The 17,494-nt window shown below is 63.5% G+C and overlaps 1 protein-coding gene across 1 annotated transcript in view; it reads right to left on the reverse strand.

The window, feature by feature from the left end:
- The window catches only part of KIF26A (kinesin family member 26A), a 42,162-nt gene that overhangs the window by 21,228 nt on the left and 3,440 nt on the right, over positions 1–17,494 (reverse strand). The window contains exons 3-4 of the mRNA XM_055287999.2: positions 7,224–7,670; positions 1,631–1,818 (exon numbers count right to left, since the gene is read on the reverse strand). Coding sequence (XP_055143974.1) covers positions 1,631–1,818; positions 7,224–7,670 — 635 coding nt within the window. The remainder of the gene's footprint in view (positions 1–1,630; positions 1,819–7,223; positions 7,671–17,494) is intronic.

Below are 17,494 nucleotides of genomic sequence, written 5' to 3' on the forward strand. Positions count from 1 at the left end.
GGCACCGGCCTCGGCTCCCAAACAAAAGGCAGGCACGGCCGCTCTGCTGGGCTCCAGGTCACCAACGCGCCAGCCTGGGGGCCGACACCCTACCCTTACTTCCCAGTGTCAGGAACCCTCCTTGGCACCAGGGCGCTTAGCATCAGGGACGCGGGGAGCTCTGAGCACTGGAGCTGTTCTTTCTCTTCTGGAAGTCTCCACGTTTCAAATCCTCCTGCCAAACAGGACCCAAAGGAGCACGACCACAGGGCTGTGCCCAGACCAGCCGCACAGGCCCGGCAATTCAGGACTAGCCAGGTTGTGATGGGGTGGGCTGTCACACACACGGGGGACCCCAGGGCAGGCTGGGCAACACCCCCATCTGCTCCCACCAGGGTCCCAGCCAGCCGTGCTCTCGGCACCTAATTGGGGTGGCGCTGAGGCCACACTGGTCACGTGCGCGGCCTGGCTGTGCTCCAACGTGGTGGTGCGCTCATCAGCCCTCAGCCCGGCAACACGGCGTGCGACAATGCCCTAATCATATGCCCTGTCACTCTGCAATCAGACCACACAGTCCCCAGGGCCAGCGCTGATAAGACGCCCTCGTCTCTGGCCGCCGGGTGTGATGCATGTTCAAGCTTATCAGCACCCGTGCGGGGCTGCTAATGGGACACTGACCCGAGGCTGGGCCTGCCATTACCAGGCATTATGGCAATTACATCCTGTAATCCACATCCTTACACCAGCAGAATGAGAGGAGGCTCTGCCACGGGTCCCAGGACGAAAGGCCCTGCCGGGAAGGGCCCAGTGGAGGCTCCCACGCCACGCCCCTCCATGCCAACTCCCCCTCCCCACCTCTGGTCTCCTGTTCCCTCTGCCTGGCCCACCACATCCACACCACCAGTCGGTGGAGGACCTGGTGCCTGCAGGGCCTCAGGCTTGGCATTCTGGCAGTGGCGGGGGTCAGCGGGGGGCAGCGCAGAGAAACCAGGCACCCCGAGCTCGGGGCCTGGGAAAGGAACGAAGTGATGTCAGACATGGTCCCCCAATGTGGGATGCTCCTGGTGGAGCTGGACCTGCCAACCACAAGCCTGGCTGGCACCGTGGGCACCCGCTCAAGCCCTGCTGCCCCTCCCCTTGTGCTGCCTGAAGGCCAGCCTTGCCCTCTCCGTGGCCCCAGCCTGCGCCTGCCCTGGGCAGCCCCCGATGGCCACAGCTGAGCTGCGCCACTCCGGGTCACATTCTCCGGGCCTCACAGGCATTTTCTTGCTGCAGTCACAGTGACTCTATGAGGAAGAGCCCCGCTGACGGGAGGAAACCGAGGCACAGAGAGGTTAGTTGATTTGCCCAAGATTGCACAGCTCAGAAGAGGCAGGGACCAGGCTCCAACTCAGGCAGGGTCCTGGCCGCAGAGCCCTCCTTGGCAGTGCTCCCCCGAGGGTGAGATGCCCCCCAACATCGGGCACGGGGCCCGAGAGGCCGGCAGGCTGCGAGCAGCTCAGCAGCTGTGGTCTGAGCAGCTCCCCATCCACTCATCTCGGCAGCAAGCATGCCCGAGGTCCCCCAGGAACGGCCCACAGGTCCCCAGGGGCCCAGAGCCCGGGCCATGGGGCCCTGCCCACGAGGCTGCCCAAGAAGCCCCAGGACATACCTTATGAAGAAGGAGGCTGCAGCTGAGGGGCCTGTGGAGCCCCCCACCGAGCCCGGGGTAGGGGTGACCAGGGCTGATGTGCAGGCTCCACCACGGCCCCAGGCCTTCGACAAGCCATCAGGGCCAGCCACGGGGGGGCCTTCTCGGACTGTGTCTGCCACCGCCACGGCTGCCACCGCTGCCTCGGCCTGGAGGGAAGGAGAGAGCACGTATGAGGAACCCAAGGGCAGAGACACCACTGCCCCCCGGCACCCAGAGTGGGAGAGACAGGCCTGGGCACCCCAGAGCCCAGCATATTCCTGGATGCTCTGCACCCCCAGGGCCCAGCCTGTGAAGCCAGGAAGGCCCCAGAAATCAGGGCTGGGAGAGAGGCCAGTGGGGAAGGCCTGCCTGGGCCCTGAGGTCACATCCCCAGCTCGGGGTGTGTGGGTGGTCTGCCCCAGCAGGACTCCTTGGAGACAGAGAGGGAGGCAGATGGTGGCCCAGGAGCCAGACTTTCCGCCTCTCCTCATCAAACTCCAGAATCGCCGTGACCACACTGGTCAAGACCAATGGACACAGACCCCCCACCCACTCACCCCTGAGCCGCCTGGGAGCACCCAGCAGCATAATTAGAGAAGAAACCACAGTAACTATTTGGCAGAAACACTAACTGCCCCACGTATGGTGATGTATGGCGCTCCCTCATCTGAAATACTACCCTGGCATTTCCAGCTCATTAGCTCAAATAAATCCCAGAACGGGAGGCCGCCTCATAATGAAGCACAAACGTAATTAAACGCCCGGGACAGCCCAGCAAACGTGAGCTCCCCCTCCGCACGTCCCATTCCCAGACACGTGGGACCCTGAACCCTCAGGCCAAACCTGGCCCTGGGCGGCATGGGAGGATGCAACCCCAGGCAGGGCAGGGAAGGTAGCCTGCTTCAGCCTGGCCACCCCTCGCCCCGGCCCCCTTCCCCAAGGGCCCACTGCCCCAAGCTCTCCAAGGACCCCCTTGGGCGCCGTGGCCTGGTCAGGTCACGGTCACCCAGGTGCCAAGCGTCATTCGGCCCCAAGTGTCCAAGCAATAACCACTGCCCGAGGCGTCCTTTGTGCCGAGGCTAGCAGAGGACCGGGGTCCCCATGCTGAGGGGATGTGGGCTGGTCTGGAGGGCCCAGCATCCTCAGGGTGTCCCAAATGGCACAGGCCAGAGGCCAGGCACGGCACATCAGCAGAACAAGCCGCCCCGGGACCCAGGAGGGACACTCCAGACGGAGGCCCTGCCGTCCCAGACAGTCTCCCTCCTCACCACCATGGAGGGGCTCACCCTGCCCAACCCAAGGCCAGCACCAGCTTCCAGGCCCCTCCCGGGACCTGGAACAGAACGATGTCTGCAAAAGGAAGTTCACAGGGAGCCCCAAGACTTAGGCTGGATGGAAGCTGGGTGCCCCCTGGGCCCTAGGCACCAGCCACTCCTCCGGGGCTTCCAGAAGGACTGCCCAGTAGCAGAAAAGGGCGAACCTGGGACCTGGAACAGCTCACTGGACATTGCGCCAGCACACCACACCCTACCACCAGCCTGCAGGCCAGGAACTCCCATACATCCCTCTGAACCGGGCCCGGCCAGCCCTCTCCTTCTCCAAGCCACTCCCTCACCTCAAATGTGAATTCTATTTTATCGCTTAATGTATGTGCTCCCTATCAAAGGCCTAAACTCCTTTGCTGAGCAGACAGGAAACAGTTATCTTTAAAGTTACAACGTTAACAGCAGCTCCTGAGCCCCCAGAGCAGAGCCGGGTCTGGTTGAGCACCCCTGGGCGTGGCAGTCAGCACCCAGGGCCAGTTCTCCTGGGGGCCTGGGCCGTACCACCCACAGCCAGCGCGGCACCCACAGGTGGCTCGTCGCGATGGCACCACCGTGGGGCCATATTTGGCATCCTGGGCCAGGCCCAATCACAGTGTCCAGTGAGGCACCAGGACACCCTGCCTCCCCCACTGGACAGGGGCACCGAGGCTGGAGGGGCCACAACAGGGACAGAGCTGCTACACCACAGCCCACCCGGCCCCTCCACCCTCTTCCCACAGGGCCCGAGCCCTCCCCCATCTCAGGCCAGCCTCTCCACCTCCGGCCAGAAGGTTCCGGCCCCGCCCAGCAACGGTGAAGGCCTGCGGCCAGCTGGGCCTCCCCACACTGACCTGTCTCAGGAGTCCGGCACGCGCCTCGGCTCCACCGTCCCACGCGCTGCCAGGACACCGCCCCATCCGCCGGGACGGCCACTGCCAATTCCTGCCGGAAGCAGAGCCCGGGCATGCCAAAAGAAGCCGTCTGGCAAAGCGAGAGCCGGGGGCGGGGGAGGACGGCGAGAGGGAAGACCACAACACGGGGGCAGAAGAGAGGGGGGGCGGGCGGCCAAACAGAACATGTGATGGAGGCGCCACAGCAGCAACGGAAGGAAAGGCAGGAGAGAAGGCAGCGTGAGGCCGAGGGGCGCAGAGCCAGGGGCCCCAAGCATAGCTGCGCGGGACCCACCCCACGGGGAGCTTCCTAACCACAGCAGGCACCGGGCGGCCAGCAGAGAGCACCTGCGACCTTGGGGAACACCAGGGTTCCGTGAAGCACAGTTTAGGAAACGCCAAGCTAACCCTCTTCTTAGGAGCCCTCCAGGCCCAAAAGCATCTGTAAGGTTCTGGCCCGTGAAAGACACCAGCCCCCCAGATAAACGCCTCACTGGGTGCTATTTTGTGCTGAGAAGTCGGGGAGAAAGGGAGGAGGAGGGGCTGAGGAGCAGTCAGGGAGGCTCAGAGCCGAACTCTCAGCCGCCAGTGTGGATGTGCGCCACCCTACGGAGCCCCATGGGGCGGACTCACCCACCCACTCGAAGCTCCAGCCTCGTCACTCAAAGGGCCCTAGGGCCTGGACAGCCCTGAGTTCAAAGATCTGCCCCTGCCTGGCCCATCTCAGCCGTGAGGACCACGGGACACCCTCCACAGCCCCTGCAGCCCAGCACAGAGGTGGCAGGAGCCTCCAAGCTGGTGCCACCCAACCTCCATGTACGGAGGCACCCCAGCACCTCAGGGCCACCGCCAACACCTCCAGCACCCCGCATTGCCCACCGGGCCGCCCCTCTGTGGAGGTCCACGGTGCCACTTGCAACCCACTGTGGGCTCTGAAGGCCAGAGCCTGGGTCTCGCAGCTCAGTTCATAGCGTGAAATGGGTCACGGTTCGCAGCCTGTCCCAGACCATGGCAGCCTCTGGTGGTGCAGGCAGGGCACTGGGGTGGCCCCCATGACCACTGTCCAGAGCTCTCAGGGCAGGAGGGGTGGGGCACAGGCACAGGGCGAGGCTCCGTGGGCAGCTTCTGCCCTCTGCAATGGCAGTGCTGCCCCGACCCAACAGTCCGGAAAGAACCGCTGGCCAGCCCTGCCAGGCAGCTCCATAGCCCAGGAGTCTCTGGATGCTCAAGATGTGGGATGTTCCAGGCCCCACGTGTGGCTGCAGGGGGCCCTGGGAGCCCTGGGCCACCCACCACCCCTCCAAGGACCAGCCTTCTGGCCAGATCGAGCCACATTCAGCATCCCCTGCCAAGCCTCGGCCGAGGCCAAAGTGCCACAGCTGGGCCCTGCCCCTCCTCTTCACATCATGTAACAGAGGGGGCTGCAACACCCCCGTCCCACCGGCTGGCCCCAGATCAGTGTTCGCCTTGGAACAATCTCACTCGACCCAGGGGTGGTTGACTGTGGTGGAGATTTGCAGCGCGTCTCTCCATGAGTATTTAACTCTAGATTCTAACAGGCACCATTAACATTCCAGGGCCACGCTAATGATCGATGCCCTGGTTCAGGGGAAATTACCTCATCTGAATCCTAAAGTTCTATTTATGGTTCTAATAATCTCCCTATTGATTGCCTGGACTGTTGTCTAATTATAAATCCATTCCCACCCACCCTGGCCACGATCAATGTGCACATAACGCTGGGAGAGGGTGCCTAAATGCCTGCCGTTCATGGTGTGCCATCCACCAGCAGGGCTGCCCAGCAAGGGGCCTGCGATCTTCTCCACCCCCACCCGCTGGGACCCTCAGCCACAGGCAGGGTGCAGTGAGGCCGAGTGGCCCACGGAGACAAGAGCAGGAGACGGAGGCGCCTGTGCCCACCATCCTGGGTTTCAGGCCCAGCCCCTGACGCTTCCACACAGGCTCAGCTCAATGAGACCCCCAGGATGCTGCCCAGCTCACCTGCTGCAGCCCCCAGCACCATCCCCGCCCACCCCTCCCAGGATGCCCAGCTCTGGGGCCAGGAGGTACCTCATGGCAAGGGTGGGGTTCAGCTCTGGGGCCAGGAGGCACCTCATGGCAAGGGTGGGGCTCCCTCTTCTTGGCCTCACCACAGAGTTCATAGGTGGAAGGGTGTGGGTGCCGAGGCCACAGGGGAATCATCACACCAGCTGGGACCCAGGCGGTGTCCAGAAGTTCCTCCCGTGAGCCTCTACGCACCTCGACCCCTAGGGCAGCCCAGCAGCCTCAGAAGGACCAGCCCAGCAGCCACTGCCAGGGCAGCTAGTGCCAAGGCCAGCCCCCAGCTGGGGCAGGATCTTGATGTCCAGACAGGTTACCTCACCAGTCACAGGGAGGCCGAAAGCCCAGAAGGCAAGGGCAGGGTCTGCCTGGCCTCAGGATCAGTGGCCAATGTTGCCCCACAGACTATGGGGTCTCTGCACCTCTGTCTGCCCCTGGAAACACCACCAGGCCTGGAGACCAAGGGAGAAGGATGAGCTTGTGCTGGTCGCTGTGTGGTGACTAGACAGTGTACCAGGCAGAAACAGCTCTTCACAGCCACCCACACATCCCTCTGTCTCCCGGGGTGCCACAGGGGTGGGCGATGCAAGGAGGCCCACACATCCCTCTGCCCCTGGGGTGCCACAGGGGCGGGCGAAGCAGGGGGGCCCACACATCCCTCTGTCTCCCGGGGTGCCACAGGGGCGGGCGAAGCAGGGGGGCCCACACATCCCTCTGTCTCCCGGGGTGCCACAGGGGCGGGCGATGCAGGGGGGCCCACACATCCCTCTGCCCCCGGGGTGCCACAGGGGTGGGCGATGCAGGGGGGCCCACACATCCCTCTGCCCCCGGGGTGCCACAGGGGCGGGCGATGCAGGGAGGCGTCTCCAGCAATTGCAACTGCCGGTCCCCCACCCGACGTCCATGGATGCCTCGCACCCCCAGGCCTCCACACAGGCCCTCGCTCTGCCGCAAGGGTCCTCCTACTCCATCTGCCTGGTGAGCCCCGATCTACATATGGTGCACTGTGCATCGCAACGTCCTGTGCTGGGCACTGGTGGGCCTTCAGCCCCAGTCTCAAAAGACAGACAGGGAGGAGCACATGCTCCCAAAGAAAGTATTCCCTGAGTCAGGCAGGGACCTGAGAACAGCTGCTGTGCACCATCAAGGGTGCATCTGATGTGGGGCCCCAGGAGTGTCTGGGGAACCCCCATGCCCGCAGTCCCCTCCCTTCAGGGAAGCCTTACTGCAGGACACTCAGCGTGGACAGAGACCCCCGAAGGAAGCCCAGTTCTGACGAGGAGGCCAGCAGCCCCATCCGCTGAGCAAGACACTCACCAGGCACGCCGGCGGGAGGAAGCTGTTGACCCGCGAGACACTCCACATGCCCTCCAGGCACTGCTGGGCCTGGATGGTGACCGTGCTCAGCGCCCCTCCAAGACCTGCAGGTGCTACAGACACCTGGACACTGGGCCCGGGGGGCCAGGCCAGCCCCTTGGTCCTGTCTGGCCCGGCTCGGCCTGGCTGCCTCCCTGCAGGACCCGCTGGTCCTGGCGTGTCCCTTGAGCTGGTCGTGGTGCTGGAGGGTGTGAGGCTGGGGCCTCCATGGGAGGCGTCGAGGTCCTCGTGGCTGGCAGGGGCCTGCAGCAGGTGCATGGCCTCCCGTGTGAGCTGCTGCAGGTGTGTGGCGCAGACGTCACAGCGGCGCTCGGCCTCTGGGCGACAGGCTGGCAGGGCCCCAGGTGCTGGGAGCTTGTCGAGAAGCAGGGCAGAGAGGCAAGGATCCTGAGGACAGCAAGGGACAAAGGCAGGGTCAGTGCCTGGGGAGGGCGAGCCGGCACCCGGAGCCCACCAGCGCTCTCACCCTCCACGACGCCGCGAGCTCCCGCCTGGCCACCGCACCATCCGTAACAGATTAAAAAGCCCAAACAGTTTCATCCACACGAGCCCAGCAGGGAAATAATTATCGGGCTTCATCGTGAGGCTCGCGATGTCCTTGTTAACTGCTCACCTTCCCCAGCCACCATTAACCACCCCGGCCTGTGGATAGATAACAAGGCAGGTTTGAGGCTCCCGGACAACCGGACCACTGTCAGCTAAGGCCGCCTGGCAGGGGACACACAGGAGACTGGCGAGAAGCAGGGCCCCTTAAAAGCAATGTCTCTTCAGAGTCACGAGGGCCTCCCTCACCCACACTCACTCAACGCGGAGCCGGGGGCAGGAGACCCTCTCCCTTCCTCTTCAGGTCTCCAGCCCCGGTGGGGCAGGTGGAAAATCAAATCACTGCTGCTGTAAAGATGTCAACAGAAGCCCAGGCCGCCGCGAGACACTCCTAGAGGGCACATGAGCTCACCGCAGGGGCGCAAGGGCCGCAGGATGGGGTGCAGCCCAGGGCCCTGCCCCCCGCCGCACACTCCCCAACTCCCCCCAGGGTCTGAGCTGTACGCTGTGCTGCACGCTGTTTGGTGACTGCCCCCTTCCCTGAACTGGGGGGACACACAGGTTTCTCTGGCCATGAGACTGAGTTCTAGAAACGGCTAAAAACAAGAGCCAGGAGAACCCAGAGGAGGATGCTCCTCACCCAGCCTCAGAGTCAGGGAAGGCTTCCTGGAGGCAGTGACATCTTCCAAAAGGAGGAGGAGGAGCAAGAAGGAGACAAGCCACAGAGCAAAGTTCACTGGGAGAGAATGCACCAAGAGGCTCACTCCTCCCTAGGGCCCACCCATGTCCCTCGCCACCCCATCGGGCTCTGGCCTTGCCCCTCCCTGGGACCACTCTGCAACAGTCAGGGCCAGAGCCACGACCAGTGTCTGTCCTGCTCTCTGGGGAGGGGGCCAGGCCCTCTGCATCTGCACCCCCTCCCGAAGGGGTGTCTCAGCTATAGGGCACCAGCCTGGGCAGCCCTCAGGACAGCACCAGCCCAGCCCTGCTGTGGCTGTGACCACCCACGGCTTTCCGAACACCACCCGACAGGGGTCCTCCACCAGCCCCCAACTTCCCCACCACCCAAAACCTGGGCCTCCCCACCCACCTAGCCCCAGGCAGTCCCTGGCTCGATGGCTGGCCACATTGCCCCAAGGGATTCCAGGCAAGACCAGACTCCAATATAGCCACCCTGTTGGCCACGAAAGGCACCGCGGCCTTCTCAAACGTGCCCATTTCTCGGATGAGGAAGCTGAGGCCCATCATCCCGGGGAGCAGGTGTCTCATTCACCCCACCTACATTCCTTGAGCTGGCCCTTGGCTGGCTGGGCCCTTGTCCACAGACGCCCTGGAGGCTCACAGTGCTAACAGTTGTGGTCCAGGGTGGCCGGTGCCAGCCAAGCATGCGCGGCAATCATGTTCCCCCAGGACCACCTCGAACTCCCCACAGTCCCAGGCAGACCAGGTCACATGAAAGGGCGACCCCCACCAGGCCCAGCTGCCTGATTTATGGGCCACTCCGGGGGCCTGGATTTCCTCCAGCCCAGGGCCTGCAGAGCCTCTGAAGTGCCTGGCGCGTCTGGTCCCCATTAGCCAAAGCCCCTCCCTCCTGCTGCTTCGGGGATTCGCTGAGGTCAGCCACAAGGAGCCCTGCAGAGAGGAGGAGGGGGATGAGGAGGGGGATGAGGAGGGGGAGGAGGGAGGGGAAGGGGATGAGGAGGGGGAGGGGGATGAGGAGGGGGTGGGGGATGAGGACGAGGAGGGGGAGGGGGATGAGGACGGGGAGGGGGAAGAGGAGGGGAGCGCCCTACCAGAGCAGACGCTGCAGGAGCCCCGCTTAGCTCTGCTGATGAGGCCAGTGGGCACACAGGTCTACACGTGGAACCCAGAACCGGCTCCTGGCCTCAGTCTCCAGCCACAGGCTGAGGGCAGACAGGGCCTGTTTTCCAGTCAGGCTCAGATTATGCTGATTTTCCACTCAGCGGGAGGCTGCCCTGGTGGCCCGTGTGAAGGGGAAGGAAGTCCCCGCCTGCTGGAGCCATTAACCCAACCTGACAGGCAGCCCGGCCCCCAGCCCAGCCCCCAGCTCCCTGTTCTGGAGCCTCTGGCCAGGCCAGGCGGCCTCTGCCCGTCCAGCGACCTCAGGCCTTGGGAAGCCCACCCTGCCCTTCCCTTCAGGCCTGCACAGCAGGAGGCAGGAAGGAGAGCGGAGGGCAGAGGAGGGAGGAAGCCCTGATAGACCTGAGAATGCACCGCCCACCCCGGGCCGGCCAGGCAGAGGGGCAACAGGGAAGAGGGGACAGGAAGCCAGAGCAGCCCCCGCCCAAGCCCCCACCCAGCTTTGCCATCAGGAATTCAGACAGCAGCTGCCAGGGAGGCCCCAGCCCTATCCAGGCCTCGGAGCTCCGGGCATCCAAGTCCCAGGTGTTTGGGGGCCAGCGCTGGAGGGGGGTCCCATCAAGCTGAAGCCCCCACTGGGGACAAGCCAAGGCTGCTGGTCACCTGCTCAGCAACAGAGGCGGCCCAGGAATCTGGACCAGGGTACCTTCCCCCAGCAGCCCAGGTGCCAGCCAACATCCTGGAGGCCAGGCCCCACGGCAAAAGCCCACGAGTGGGCCACGCACCCCTCCCCAGGACGGGCCACCAGGCCCTCCTCTCAGGGACTCTCACTACCCAACCCTGACCCAGCAGGCTCCGTGGGGGGCACTGAGAGGCCCACCCAAGGCCCCAGGAATTCAAGGCACAGGGCAGGGGCCATCTCTTCAACCCTAGTCACACGGCAGACCAGCCTAGGGCAACACAGCAAGACGCTGAATGGGACCAGGCGCCATCACCCCCACCACTGAGCCCTCACACCAGCCAGGCCGCGTCAGGCTGGCACAGCATAGGGGCCAGGGCACAGACTGCTCGGGTAGAAACAGAACCACAGTACTGCTTGCCGGGGCCACTCAGAGCCACACAGCCCAGCCCAGGGGGACCCGAGACCTCCTATTTGCGGGACCAGCCTGGGGCCCAGCACACTGTCCAGCTAAGACAGGAGGAGAACTCGGCGCCCCACTCAGCACACGGGGCCAGCACTCAGGGCTCCAGGGAGGGGCTCGGGGAGGCCGCTGCTGACACGGGTGGCTCCCAGGGATGGGCAACTTGGGCCCCAGAAGGCGAAGGCAAGGGTCTCCCACACCACTGACTGCTCCGGCACAGCAGACCCCAGACGCAGCCCTCAGAGAGACAAAGGCCGCCCAGCCCTACAGCCCTGCCCCTCCCCCTCCCCGCCGCGCACAGCCCCCGCCGCCAACAACAACAAATCCTGCTCTGTGGCCACTTCCTGCACCTTCCAACCTCTGCACTAGGCTGGGCGGTGGGACCAGGCCTCCTCTCCCAGCCATCCCGGCAGCTCACGGGGTCCTCTGGCCCAAGCCCCCAACGGGTTACTGCCCCAATTTCTGGAATGTGAACTCCTCAAAGCCGCAGCCAGCAGGCCCACCTGTCACCCAGGCCTCCACAGCCTGGTGCCTTGAGGAAGACAGTAATTACTCCACTGCAAAATATGACTTTCAATTTTCTCTTTATGGTCTAATTACACAGATACTTTACTTGCATTTGGAAAATGTTTTTCTTCATTTGATTCAATTTAGCATCAAGCACAGCCCACCCATCGTGCGCCTGGGTTTTAGGGAGTCTCCCCCCTACTTATAAATCATGACTTTGTTCTTTATTTTGTTTCTGGGGTCTCCGACTTGCTTTAAGTAATCCTTCCATTTTCTCCTGCGTGTGACGCCTGGGGAACTTTACCGGGGACTCCCCGCTCCCCGTCACTGCAGGAGAGAAGTCTCCCCGCTCCAGCCAGCCAAGCCACTGCCCATGGGAAAGAACAGCTGATCAAACCTCCCCGCCAGGCAAGGCCACCGTGGGACAGCGACGGGGGTCCTGCTCCCAGTTCAGAGACGCCACGCCATCAGACCCCCGGACCTCAGCCATACGGGGCCCTCCCTGAGTCCCCATCACCCGTCTCCACAAAGGAGCTCTGGCACCCACTGGCAGGGCCGCTGGGAGGGCAACTAGGCCCCGAAGCCCCTCCCCGACCCACGCAGTGAGGCGTGCATGTGTGGGCAGCCCTTGTAAGGACCCCACGGGCCATGACCTCCAGATCTTGCCCTCCTTTTCCTTCCCAAACAAAGCGTGCTGGGCTGCAACCCCGAGCAGCCGCTGTTTCCGGAGCTGACAACAGGTCCAGGAAGGGACCCCCAGCCAGGCGGCAGCCCGCGCAGGTCCTGCTGTCCAGGACATTTCCACGTCTGGTGCAGCCCATCAGGGCGGGGGGTAAGGAGCGGGCTCGGTGCTCCAGTCTGGAAACTGGCTGGCCACACCTGGCTGCCCTGGTGCCCCTCCTGCCCAGCTGGGCACCTCTCTAAAGGCCCAGACCCTCCCTGGTCTGCCAGCCAGGGCTCCAGGGACCATTCCCATCCTATGGGTCTGCAGCTCTGAAGGCCTCCTACCCCCTTCCTCCTCTGCTGGGAGGGGAGGGAGCGGGGACACGGCCCAGTCCACCCGGCACTGGCCGGCACGCCATCCCCAAGGGCCTGTGCCAGGCGCCAGCCCAGCTGGGCAGCTCGGGGCACAGACAAGCTCATTGAGACCCTCATCCCCTCAATGGCCTCCCCTGTCTTCCACCGCATGCCATGACTGGGATCTGGGGCTATGGGTGGTTAAAGGCCAGACAGGCAAGGATGGCCCCGGCGAGGTGGGGTGGCAGAGGGGCAGGCTCATCAGGACCCCCAACGCTCAGAGGCGTGCTCAGTGCACTGCAGGGGCCTGAGAGTCACCTGCGCACTCAATCCAACTCCGTGCAGGCTGCAGTCACCGGGCGAAGCAAGGGGCCCCGTGGACTCGGTTTCAAATCAGGCCCCTGCTTCCCAGTGACCCCAGGCATCCCTGGGCCGAAACCCAGAAAGCTCTGCATGTGAGGGGCCACAGGACTGTCCACACCACCAGCCCCTCCTACGAGGCTGCCAAGAGTGCCCAGGATCCCAGGGCTGGAGCACAGCTCCACTCCAAACACAGCCCCCAGAGCGCCCGCCTCCTGTCACCTGGCCTGCCCCATGACGCTCTCCACGTGAGCTCCAGCCAGGCCCATCTCAGGGCTTTTCACATGCCCACCCCTTGGAGACCCTCACCCCGTCTCCTGGGTTTAACTCTGAGATCAAACACTGCCGCCCCAGGAGCCGTCCGGATGCCGGGACTGCACCTTCCCAGGGCCCTCCCCACGGTCACAGCACTTTGCTTATGGAAACATAGCGGTGAAGGAGAAGCCAGGAAGAGCCTGGCTCTGTGGCTGCCCCCACTTCTTCCCCACAACGTGGGGCAGCAGCGGGCACAGAGGGTCTGTGGTGGTTGCCACCCCCACATCCCCGCTGCCCGGCTCCTTAGGCCAGAGCCCTCCATGCTCTTCACACCACATGGTGGCACAGGGATGAGTTCAGACCTCCCGGCCGCCGCCTCAGGCCCCCCTCCTCACAGGCCTCTGGGGCATCTACAGAGGGCAGGGACCCCATGCCCCACAAGCTACAGCCCCTCCCACAACACCAAACGCAGCCAGGAAGCTGGGCAGGACCAGGACGAGCCTTCTCCCAATCACCCAGCAGACAGGCTGGGCCCCTGGCACCATCCCAACACCCAGACACACCCCTGTCAGGCACCCCAGGCCTCCCTGCACAGCCCTAGGAGCCACCTACCCCCAAAAACAACCATCCTGTTCACTGGTTACCATGAGTCTGTGACCCCTTTATAGACTGAGGCTCGGAGAGACTGAGACACCTGCCTCAGGCCACATCACCAAGGTCGCAGAGCTGGGTTCCAGCTCAGACCTGGGTGACTCCAGGGCACAGAGACGCACCCTTGCCACTGCCCTGCTGGCCCCTCTTGGGGAGCCTCTGGGCTGATGGGGGGGCCCCAGCTCCACCCTCAGGAGAGAAAGATGGAAAGCCAGGCGTGGAAGATAAAGCTTGCAGCCAGGTCGCCTGACACTTCTTCCTGGTGAAGGCCAATTTGCGGGGGTGGGGTAGGGGGGCCCTAGGGACAAAAGCAGGAGGGGCCTGTCAGCCTTGCTCAGAGCAGCCCCCACAGGCTAGGTCAAGCAGCTGGAGGACGAGGGCTTTGTGGAGGCCGTGTTGGCGGCAGGGGTGAGGGTTTTGGAGGCAGAGCTGGGCTACAGCCGTGAACCGAACCTATGAGCTGGGGAGGGAAAACAGGGACAGGACATTTAGGAGGAGCTCCCTGAGGGCACCAGGCAAGGGCCAGCATGCGGCACGCTCCACTAGAAACAGAGGCCAAAGCTCAGGCAACACCCATCACGTGGGGTCAGAGGCCAGCGCAGGAGGGACGCAAGCACGTCCATCCCAGGCCCAATGCAGCACGCTGAGCTGAGCTGCCTGGCGCTGGGCCAGGCGGGACTATATATTGCCATCAGCCCCGGGCACCAGGCTGGGCCACCCACCCCTCCCCAGCCCTACAGCCGAGGCCTGGGATGCTGCTGGGGTCGGGGACAGGTGGACTGGGGAGTCTCCACGGAGCACAGTGCAGCCCTGCGGAGGGCCTCAGGCCACCCCAGCCCACGGGGCCCGCCTAGAAGACTCCAGCCTGGAGAGGCAGCTGTGGCCCGGGCACGCCCATGAACAAAACAGAGACTGTGACACTGGAAGTATAAGTGACCCTGAGCGCCAAAAGAAGCAACAGTGACGACGCAGCCCAAGGCCTCTGTTCACAGGCGGGAAACTGAGGCCCTGCAGGACAAGGACACACCATGGTGGGTGTGGCAGCCTCCAGAGCCTGCCCTGAGAAAGTCTCATTAAGCAGAGTGTTCACCCCAGCAGGAAGGGAGCAGCGGGGGTGCAGAGCTCAGAGGCTGATGAGGGCTGCCCATTCCTGGGCCAAGACTTCCAGAGGCCAGAACACCCAGCCTGGCTGCCACCAGGAACCGGGGAAAGCCCAGCTGACAGCCACTCCCCCCAACAGCACAAGCTCCGCTTCCGTGGACCAGATGAACAGGCTGAGGCAGACACGACCAAGGCCCAGTCAGGCCACTTTTACTCTTATTTATTTACACATAGCCCACAATGTCTTGCACAAAGACTGTGCGGTGGCTCCCAGGAACTACAAAATACAAGCCAAAAACAAAACCATGCAACTACAGTCAGTCAAGTTGGAACAAAAAGAATGATCCGTTCCCATTAGAGACAGAAGAAAAGTCCCAAGCAGCCCAGAGCTGAGTAGCAGATTTGCTGTGAGCTTCCTAGCAGGCAAAGGAAGAGAAGAACTAGACTTTCTTTGTTACTTAAGGCAAAAACCAGCTCTTCTGATTCCCAAATAAGAGATCCTTCCAGAGTACTTAAGTGAGCTTTGGGAAGGCCCCAGTCCCATTCCCTTAGCCCACTCCAAACCCTCACAAGTCCCTCCAGCAGGACTCTGAGCAGCTGAAGGTTTGGGGGTGGCCCGCAGTCCCCCTCCTTCCCTGTCCTCTACCTGGCAGCAGAGAGGCGGTGAGGCCAGCCGCCACAATCCCATCCCCACCGAGCCCACGTGTGACCACGGCCAGACTCCCCGACAGCACGCCCCTGCCCCAACATAAAGCTTGTACCCCGGAAGCCGCTAGGGCTCCATCTCTGCTTCTGGCTGGTGTTCAGAGGACAATGGTTCACATCCCTCAAGCTCAAGTCCTCCCCCAAATGCCCATCCTCAATCCCTGGGACCCCAGAGCAGCAAAAGAGACAAGACAAGCACAGGGACGTGCCCTCCACCCATCACATGCTGAACCACAGGGAATCCCGGAGGCAGCACCATCCGTCCAGGGAAGAGAAAGCCCAGGTCCCACAGAGGCTGCACAGCAAGGCTGGGCCTGACCAGCCTTCCTCCTGGCCCTTCCCGGGCTCCATCTCCGAGCTCCATGGCCTCCCGAGCAGAGCCCTTCCTGGTAGAGTTAGCCAGTGCCCTGCCTGCCAGCCAGGGAACCGTGCCCCTCTCACACCTCCCCAGGCTGCCACCAAAGCCTGTGACACCCGGGCTCAGCTGGGAATGCTGCTGATGCCAGGCACCCCACCCTGCGGATCCCTGAGGCGGGTGCCACTGCCAGGCACAAAGGTGGCCCTGGCAGCAGTGGAAGCTGGGCCAGGCTCCAAGCAGCGAGGGAAGGCGGCAGCCCCAAGTCTGGGGGCCCAGGGGCTCTGACTACAAGTGGCAAGCAGCTCCCACCCTCCCAGGACCATTGCCTATTTGGGGGCAACAGACCCGGGACCCCCAAATCATAGGCCTGGGGGCTGTGGAGACAGAGATGCCCCCATCCATCCAGGGGGCAAAGAGGGCTTCCTCGGACAAGTGACAGAGGAGGAACGAAAAGCTGGCAGGAGTCACCTCCAGTCAAACCAGAGAGGCAACAGGAGAAGCAAACAGAGGCCCACGAGCAGCGTCCAAGGAGAAACAGGACTCGCCAAGCCACGCAGAGCGGTAGGAGGGCTCCCGGCCTCAGACCATGACAGCTGATTCCCTGTACACAGGGGCCACCCTGCAGCTTCGCTGGGAGGAAAACCCAGAGCCACAGCCTCGATGGGCAGCTTCCCTCACTGTTCAGCTTCGTGGCACCAGCAGGCAGCACCAACAGTGGTTCTGGAGCTCTTGGGGGCATAAGGACGAGGCCCCTGCCTGGATAAGCAAGAGACGCTCAGAAGCTAAATGAGAATTGATCATTTTCCCCATCAGGGGCAATAATCAATTCAGCACCGGTATTGACACTTCAAATGTCACGGGGTCTCAGGAGGAGTCCACACCTCACATGACGTTGTCTGTCTGCAGCTGGAATGGATCCCCAAGCAGGGACCCTCTCCTTGAAGCAGGGAACCATCCTTTGTGGGGGAGGGGGATCGTCATCCTCCATGGGAACTGTCATTTTGAGGGGCGGAGAGCCAGAATCCAGCCCCAGCAGTCCCGGGGGTGACCACCAGCAAGTGGGGTGTGGGAGGAAAAGCCTGGTCACTCAGTCATTCAACAAACACCTCCAGGTGACCCGGACCCCATGCCTGACCTGGCAGAGCTCCTGCTTGTGGTAGAAACCAGGACTGGGGTCGGGGGGAGGGAAGAGGTCTGCCAGAACCAGCTCATGGTGGTGGGTGAGCATGGGGAAGGGAGGGCGGCCTCAGATGTGGAGAAAGAGGGAGGCCCCAGCTTTGCCTGCTGAATGGGAGGCACCGGGCTGCGACCTCCCACAGGGACATCTCGGAGTTGGGGGCACCTGAGAAGGGGCCCCGGAGGCCAGAGCAGGGATACTGAAGGGCCACCAGCCCAGGGAGGCCAGGGGGTCTGGGGATGAGGACAGCATCTATGGCAGGGCAGACAGAGCAGCCCATTAGAGAAAGGGCCCTGGAGGCCACGGGAGGCCAGGCCACAGAGGGCCGCTCCCAGGCCATGGGGGTCCTGAAGTAGTCAGCCCGGAGACAAGGCCTGAGGACCCCGGTGAGAGCAGAGGGCACAGTGTGGGGGTGCAGTGGGGAGCAGGAGCCACGGCCAGGGGCCCATCATGGGGACTCCCCTCCACACCCAGGGCCAAGCACCCTTCTCAGATCAGGAAAGACAACCCCCTGGGGCTCCAACCTGGGCAGGAAGACAATGTCCCCCTCCCCTCCAGCCCCAGACGGGGCACC

The sequence above is a fragment of the Symphalangus syndactylus genome, chromosome 8 (genome assembly GCF_028878055.3).
Source record: "Symphalangus syndactylus isolate Jambi chromosome 8, NHGRI_mSymSyn1-v2.1_pri, whole genome shotgun sequence".
Taxonomy (NCBI): domain Eukaryota; kingdom Metazoa; phylum Chordata; class Mammalia; order Primates; family Hylobatidae; genus Symphalangus; species Symphalangus syndactylus.